Raw genomic sequence first — 8,947 nt, 5'->3', positions numbered from 1 at the left:
ACACGGTGGTAAACCCAAAGGGTAGGAACAACACGGGGCATGCCATGACCATTACCACAAGAAGTGGAAGAAGTGGAAATGCATCCACCTCAAGTCAAAAGCAAATTGTGGATGATGAGCAAGTGGTATAAGAAGAGGAGCTTCCGAACAATGCGGTGCAAGCAAATGATGAATTTCGGATTGATATTGATGATAATGTGAAAGAGACTCAAGAGGATGTGAACCCGTCTAGGGATCACATTATTGACATACCGGAACATGTAGTGCAAATGGCTAAGGCACCATTGCCTAAGCCTCCACCTCCATATCCTCAAAGACTTGCCAAACAAAATGGTGAGAATCAATTCAAAATGTTCATTCAAATGATGAAGAGTCTCTCAATCAATGTGCCACTAGTTGAATCTTTGGAACAAATGTCCGGTTATGCAAAGTTTATGAAGGATCTTGTGACAAAGAAGCGGTCAATGAATTTTGAAACTATCAAATTCACTTATCATGTGAGTACAACTGTGTATTCAATGTCTCCTAAGTTGGAATATCCCGATGTTTTCACAATTCCTTGTACAGTTGGAAGTGACGAGTTTGCTAAAGCTCTTTGTGATTTTGGCGCAAGTATCAATTTGATGCCCTATTCGGTTTTCAAGACCTTGGGAATTGGGCAACCAAGACCCACCTCTATGAGATTGAAACTGGCCGATCAGACCATAAAGAGACCTTTGGGAGTGATTGAAGATGTCTTGGTTCATGTTGATAAATTCATTCTTCCAGCGGATTTTGTCATTCTTGATTGTGAAGTTGATTATGAGGTGCTGATTATTCTTGGAATACCTTTCCTTGCTACGGGGAAGGCTCTTTATGATGTTGAAGTCTGAGAACTCACTTTCTGGGTGGGATATGAAAAAGTGGTATTCTATATGTGCAAGTCCATGCGGCAACCAAATAGAAACGAGGTGTGTTCTTTTGTGGATTTGGTGACCGATGTTATTGTTGATGATACCAGTGCCACAATCAATGTTTGTGATATGTTGGAGACTGTCTTGCTCAACTTTGATGATGATGAAATGGATGGCTTCATGGAATGTGTGAACTCTTTGCAAGGAATGCGGTCGTATAATTACGCACCCCGAAAACTATCTTTGGATCTTGAAAATAGGAAAACTCCTCCTACAAGCCTTCCATTGAAGAGCCTCCTACCCTGGAGTTGAAGTAAGTGCCTCCGCATCTTCGGTATGAATTTATTGGCCCTTATTCTACTTTACCGGTTATTCTTTCCTCTTGTTTGACTAACGTGCAGGTAGATTCTACATTAGCGATGTTGCAAAAGATGAAGAAGACTATTGGGTGGACATAGGTGGATATTCAGGAGATAAGCCCCGCATTTTGTATGCATAAGATCAACTTGGAGAAGGTTCGAAAAAATCTATTGAACATCAAAGGAGACTCAATGAGGCTATGAAAAAAGTTGTCAAAATGGAGATTATCAAGTAGTTGGATGTCGGGGTTGTCTACCCCATTTTTGATAGTTCGTGGACTTCTCCGGTTCAATGTCTCCCAAAGAAGGGGGCATGACGGTGGTCACCAATGACAAGAATTAGTTGATTCCTATAAGAACGTCGACTGGTTGGAGAGTATGTATGGTCTATCGCAAGCTTAACAAAATCACAAGAAAGGATCTTTTTCCACTTCCGTTCCTAGACCAAATACTTGATAGGTTGGCTGTCCGTCCTCTATATTTCTTTCTTTATGGGTATTCAGGCTACAACCAAATCCTTATTGCTCCGGAGGATCAAGAGAAAACAACCTTTACATATCCCTATGGTACTTTTGCCTTCAAGCGAATGCCATTTGTCTTGTGCAATGCACCAACGACTTTTCAAAGGTGTATGATTGCTATCTTCACGGACATGGTGGAAGACTGCCTTGAAGTTTTCATGTATGACTTCTCTGTAGTTGGAGATTCTTTTGATGACTGTCTTGCAAATTTAGATAAAGTGTTGGCAAGGTGTGAAGAAACGAATTTGGTGCTCAATTGGGAGAAGTGTCATTCCATGGTCGAGGAAGGCATTGTTCTTGGACACAAAATCTCAGTTAATGAAATTGAAGTTGACAAGGAAAAGATTGAGGTGCTTTCTAAACTTCCACCTCCAACTTCAGTAAAAGGTGTGCGGAGTTTCTTAGGCCACGCGGGGTTTTACCGGTGTTTCATCAAAGATTTCTCTAAGGCGGGGAACCCGTTGTGCAAGCTTATTGAGAAATATGTTAAATTTAACTTCAATGATGATTGCATGAGAGCCTTTGAATTGATAAAGTTCAAGTTGACAACCACCCCCATCATCACCGCTCCAAATTGGAGTGTCCTCTTTGAACTCATGTGTGATGCTAGTGACGTAGCGGTTTTGGTTGTTTGGGGGAAACGTATCAACAAGATTTTTTATCCGGTCTACTATGATAGTAAGACCATGAATGGTGCCCAAGTCAACTATATTGATACGGAGAAAGAGCTCCTTCCAATGTATTCGCAATTGAGAAGTTCCGCAAGTACTTGATGGGTGCGAAAATTATTGTCCACACAGATCATGTAACACTTCATTATCTTATGAGTAAGAAAGATTTAAAATATCGGTTGATGAGATGGGTGCTTTTGTTGCAAGAGTTTGATATTGACATCCAATATAGAAAAGAGAGTGAAAATCAAGTGGTTGATCACTTGTCTCGTTTGGAGGAGGAGGGGAGGTCGCATGATGGCCTAGAAATCAATGACCCCTTACCCAATGAATAACTCTTAGCTATTTCAATGAAGGAAGTGCTATGGTTCGCGAATCTAGCAAATTTCCTTGTGTGGTATCATCCCGGATGAGTTATCTTCAAACCAAAGGAAGAAGCTCAAACGGGATTGTCAAGATTATTATTGGGATGAACCATACCTTTTCTGGATTTGTACGGATGGGGTGATTAGAAGATGTGTACCGGAAGAAGATCAATGTGAAATTATTGGGGCTTGTCATTCTTAGCCAAATGGTGGTCACCATGGTGGAGTAAGAACGGCGGCCAAAGTGCTAAGTTGCGGTTTCTATTGGCACACTATTTACAAAGATGCAAGTGATTTAGTGAAAAGATGTGATGAATGTCAAAGGGCCGGTGGAATTTCAAATAAAAATAAAATGCCCCTCACCACCATTTTGGAGATTTATATTTTCGATGTGGGGGTATTAACTTCATGGGTCCGTTTATAAGTTCTTGTGGAACCCACACCACAATTAAGTAGTGAGGTGGTCGATGCAATAATAAACCCAACGAAGGTCAGGATCGAATCCACAAGGAGTTAGAATATGGGATTGGGTGTATATCTAAGTTAATTGCAAGTTTTGGCTCTAATTACACTTCCACAACTTAATTGGTGTTCTACTTCTACTTTACTCTATTGTTTGCAAGTATAAAACTAAGGACAATATTTTTGGTTTTGAGTTTTTCAAATGATTAAAAAGGGTCAGTGTTGTGACTTCTACCTAGGTGGTTATCTAATGGGTTGTAAACTCCAGGGAAAATTTGATTAGTTAGGGTCGTGATGTAGCAATCACATCCGAGTACTCACTCTATACCTCTCGGTAGTTTGAGTGATTTTGCCCAATTTGGCATTCTCAAGTCCAATTGGGTATTTGCACAATACAAATGATATTAGGTCAAGTCGAGTATTACTATCTCGAGAATTAACCCTATAATTTGGGCTATCAGTTTCTTGAGTTCACCCCAATTTCTTATTAGCCAAGTTTTTCTAGACTTAGTCTCTCTTTCTCAAGTAGAGGCTAAGTTGAATAGGCATGAATCAATGCTTGCAACCATTGATTCTAGGGTTCAATCATGAACAAGTCCAAATATCACTAACCCAATCACAAATAAGCCCTAAATTAAACACCCAACAAATACCCACACTAGGGTTGGGTCACAACCCTAGATAAAGATTTAGCTACTCATGAAAAGTACATAAATCAAAGAAGAAATTAAGATGGAATGCATATTAATTGATTAGGGAAAGAAAATTTAATGTATAGATGTTAATCTAATACAAAAATCTTCAAAATAGCAAAGAAAACGGATCAGGTGCTCTTCTCCAACGTCACTTACCCTAATAATGACAAAAAGTTCTATTTATACTAAGCTGAAAATATATGACAAAAATGCCCCTACGGAGGTTAAGCGACCGCATAATTCTGCTGCGGTCCGCACATTGAGCTTCTGCGTCCGCACAATTATTGTGTGGTCTGCATTCTTGGAATTTTGGGCTTGGAACTTCGGGGATTCTGCGGTCCGCATAAAAATGAGTGCGGTCGCGCTTCTGATTGTGCGGGCGCATAAAAATGATGTGGTCCGCACTCCTTTTACGAATTTGTACGGATGGGGTGATTAGAAGATGTGTACCGGAATAAGTGCAATGTTAAATTCCTGGGGCTTGTCATTCTTCTCCATATGGTGGTCACCATGGTGGAGCAAGAACGGCGGCCAAAGTGCTAAGTTGCGGTTTCTATTGGCACACTATTTACTAGAATGCAAGTGATTTAGTGATAAGATGTGATGAATGTCAAAGGGCCGGTGGAATATCAAATAAAAATAAAATGCCCCTCACCACCATTTTGGAGATTTATATTTTCGATGTGGGGGTATTAACTTCATAGGTCCGTTTATGAGTTCTTGTGGAACCCACACCACAATTAAGTAGTGAGGCGGTCGATGCAATAATAAACCCAATGAAGGTCGGGATCGAATCCACATGAAGTTAGAATATGGGATTAGGTATATATCTAAGTTAATTGCAAGTTTTGGCTCCAATTACACTTCCACAACTTCATTGGTGTTCTACTTCTACTTTACTCTATTGTTTGCAAGTATAAAACTAAGGACAATATTTTTGGTTTTGCGTTTTTCAAATGATTAAAAAGGGACTAGGGTCGTGACTTCTACCTAGGTGGTTATCTAATGGGTTGTAAACTCCAGGGAAAATTTGATTAGTTGGGGTCGTGATGTAGCAATCACATCCGAATACTCACTCTATACCTCTCGGTAGTTTGAGTGCTTTTGCCCAATTTGGCTTTCTCAAGTCCAATTGGGTATTTGCACAATACAAATGATATTAGCTCAAGTCGAGTATTACTATCTCTAGAATTAACCCTATAATTTGGGCTATCAGTTTCTTGAGTTCACCCCAATTTCTTGTTAGCCAAGTTTTTCTAGACTTAGTCTCTCTTTCTCAAGTAGAGGCTAAGTCGAATAGGCATGAATCAATGCTTGCAACCATTGATTCTAGTGTTTAATCATGAACAAGTCTAAATATCACTAACCCAATCACAAATAAGCCCTAAATTAAACACCCATCAAATACCCACACTAGGGTTGGGTCACAACCCTAGCTAAAGATTTAACTACTCATGAAAAGTACATAAATCAAAGAAGAAATTAAGATGGAATGCTTATTAATTGATTAGGGAAAGAAAATTTAATGTATAGATGTTAATCTAATATGAAAATCCTCAAAATAGCAAAGAAAACGGCTCAGGTGCTCTTCTCCAACGTCACTTACCCTAAAAATGACAAAAGTTCTTTTTATACTAAGCTGAAAATATCTGACAAAAATGCCCCTGCGGAGATTGTGCGGCCTCATAATTCTAGTGCGGTCCGCACATTGAGCTTCTGCGGCCGCACAATTATTGTGCGGTCCGCATTCTTGGAATTTTGGGCTTGGAATTTCGGGGCTTCTGCAGTCCGCATAAAAAGAAGTGCGGTCGCGCTTCTGATTGTGCGACCGCATAAAATTGATGTGGTCCGCACTCCTTGATTTTGAACTTGAATCCAACTCTCTGATTCTTCGCTCATGCGGACCGCATAATAGTGAGTGCGGCCGCACAATTTTGGTGCGGTCCGCACTCGTTCAGCTTGCCCAAATACCATTCTCTGAATCTTCTCTCTACGAAATGCATAATTGTGAGTGCGGCCGCACTTGATATTCTGCGGCCGCACAATTTTGGTGCGGTTCGCACTGCTGGCCTTTTTGCCCTATTTTGATTTTCGTTCACTTTTAACTCCTTTATAAGTTGATGCTAGACTTATTTGGCTCACATCCCAATATTCCTGCAAGTATGCACATTTTGTTAGTTTCCGAAAATGCCTTTAAGAATTTTGAGCTAAATCGCAAGTATAAGAGAGCAAATAATAGGTCAAAATCCCTACTTATGAAACACCTATATCTTGGTCGCGATTGATTATGTGTCTAAATGGGTTGAGGTTGTTTCTCTACCTAACAATGAGGCGAGAAGTGTCGTGGCATTCTTGTCCGCACTCGCTCTTTTCTTCCTTAAGGGTTCTAGTTACTCTTTTCCCTCGCTGAGCAAAAATCACTTAATCTTTTGAAGTTTCTTGCTGAGTCTACTTGTGTATTCACACAACATCTTTGATCAATCACTCATCACACTCACTCATTTGGTATGCTTCATTATCTTGTTAATTTCTTTCTTTTAATGTTTAGTTTTTTAGTCAAATTTTATGCCATTTGTCAATAGAATTCAATTGTACATACTTGTTGGGGTATATCTATAGTGGGTCAACTAATACTTGCTTATTGGGGACTAGGATAACGTGTTTTCATGCTTTTATGTTGTTGCCATGTCAAATATTGCTCAAAAGAATTGCAAAACCTAGTAAGTCATACTGGCATGTTCGTGATTGTTTGAATTTTGCGGCCGCAAAAATTTGTGCGATCTGCAGAAGTTGACTCTAGGGCAACTTTAGTAATGAATGGGTCTGCGGCCACAAAATAGGTATTTCACTGTCTTCAGAGAAGTGTACATATTTGTGATTCAATGTGCGGCCGCAAGACAAATTGTGCGGACCGCAGAAAACATGTTGTGGCCACACATCAACCAATTCTCTATCATCAGAGAGTTGGCATATTTGTGGTTCACGAGTTGCGGCCACAATGACAAATGTGCGGACCGCACTTCACAACTGGGGCCGCAAGAGAGAATTATGCGGTCCGCAAGATCCAATCTGCGGCTGTAAGGAAATATGTGCGGACCACAGATCCCTATCCTGCAAGCATGTTTCACCTGTGTTCCTCACTGTGTCTTCTGGTGTGTCCTTAGTTATCTCATTGTATGTCTGAAATTGACTTTCAACTAACGATCGCCTTTAATTGGTACAGAAAATGATTCGATCTATAGATAAAGGCGACACTTCGAAAGGAAGGGGTGAACCTTATCAGGGACGAGGCAATAGACCCTTACCTAGTGCCCAATAGCATGAAATCAGAAAACTGACAGCAACTGATAGAGGGAGAGGTACGGATCTCTCTGAGATGAGTTCATACGTCCCATCTAGGGACGTATCAAATGGCAACTCAGCCTCCGTTCAGGAAACACCAGCGGTACAGTCTAGGTCGTCAGGGAGATACCAACTGAGGGATGAGCCATCATCATCCCATAACACTTTCGAGGATTCGGAAAGTGCTAGTTAGGCTTCTGAGCCATCTACTACACCTGCTCCTGAGGTACCAGAGACATCAGTTCAGGACATCTCTGATGATGGTAAAGGGGGAGATGCTATAGTTACCGGCCTTGAAAGGACGAAGAAGAAGAGGTTTGGGAGGACTGGTTTGTCAGTTTGGCCGGCTTAACCAGCTTCCATCAATGGTGGGGAGTGAGGTCGCTTACTCTTGAGCGGAAATTTCAGTTGAAGGATTTGGAGAAATATAACCCGACAGTGCTAAGACAGTTCAAGTAACGCAAGGGGTGGATGTTGTCCAGGAATTCTACGCCAATGTAGCGCATATCAAGAAGGTGACAAATGTAACCAAAGTGCGTAACATTAAAGTGAAATTTGATCAAGCTACTCTAAACACGTACTTGGGTTTCAAAGATGTTGAGCCGGAGGAATATTTAGAGAAGTATGCAATGGGAGATGAGGCCCGGCCTTGGTTAGCAGAGATTCTAGCAGCTCTTGGGCCACCACCGCCATGGATCACAATAGTGGTTCCTATTCACAGGAGCACTTTGAGATTTGAGGCAAACGGGTGGCAAACCTTTGTCTGGAGCAGACTGGACCCGAGCCAGAATGAGACCTATCTCCCGATTCCTCGGGCAGTTCTAGTTGCTTCTATCATGACTGGGTACCCCATCAATGTGGGTGTCGTGATGTCGACCAACATATCTGTGATCGTCCGACAAGATGATTCTTTCTACCCGTATCCCAATACCATCACAGAGTATCTCATGGATGGGTGGGTGGAGCCGATGGATTTTGATACAAAGGTGAGGCCGAAGAGGCCTTTCTCCTGGTACTCACTTATAGATGCTAGCAACCCGAAGAAAAAAGGTCCATTATCTACCACCACGAGCCAGTCTGATGAGCCAGCTGCGGTAGTTACGAAGGGCGTTGATGTCCCATCTACTTCGGTTGAGCCCTCAGGTAGTGCCGCAGTTATGCCACCACCATCATCCACAATCCCTTTTGCAGTTCTTGTCACAGGTTCCACCTCGGCTTTGAAACTGGTGTCCATGCCTACTGCCTCACTTTCTGCACTGCAAGTCTCCCAAACATTGGCGAGCCTAAACAACTGGATGCAGACAGCCACTGTAAAGCTGTCTGGCCTATCTAGTATTGTTGCAGCATAGTCTTTAGTTCAGGCACCTCAGATTTCCCCGACAGTTGAAGAGACATTGAAAAAGCTCAACACTATCATGGCTACCTTGGTACAACACAAGTGAGTGATCGAAGAGCTGGGCAAAGAAGATGCGAAAGTCCCAGGCTAGTAAGAAGTTAGTGGAAAATCGCCGGAGGCAGGTGACCAAGCTTGCTGCAGCCGGAGACATCCCTTTTGACATGTTGAATGACCCACACCCTTCAGGCCCAGATCTTGCAGCACCATCAACAACGGTGGCACCAGCTGTCCAGTCCTGGGAGC

At 41.8% G+C, this 8,947-nt stretch overlaps 1 protein-coding gene across 1 annotated transcript; it reads left to right on the top strand.

The window, feature by feature from the left end:
* Window positions 1-269: 269 nt before the first annotated feature.
* Window positions 270-872, top strand: LOC138903067 (uncharacterized). Its single transcript, XM_070190981.1, has one exon. The coding sequence runs from the start codon at window positions 270-272 to the stop codon at window positions 870-872; it is 603 nt and encodes a 200-aa protein (XP_070047082.1).
* The last annotated feature ends 8,075 nt before the right edge of the window (window positions 873-8,947 follow it).

This window comes from Nicotiana tomentosiformis, chromosome 12 (genome assembly GCF_000390325.3).
Source record: "Nicotiana tomentosiformis chromosome 12, ASM39032v3, whole genome shotgun sequence".
Classification (NCBI taxonomy): domain Eukaryota; kingdom Viridiplantae; phylum Streptophyta; class Magnoliopsida; order Solanales; family Solanaceae; genus Nicotiana; species Nicotiana tomentosiformis.
Note: the sequence above shows the minus strand (reverse complement) of the source record. Positions and strands in the feature narration are given on the sequence as shown.

Bases quoted from the DNA above. Each gene is read 5' to 3' on its own strand.
- LOC138903067 (XM_070190981.1), top strand. From the start codon at position 270: ATGGCTAAGGCACCATTGCCTAAGCCTCCACCTCCATATCCTCAAAGA.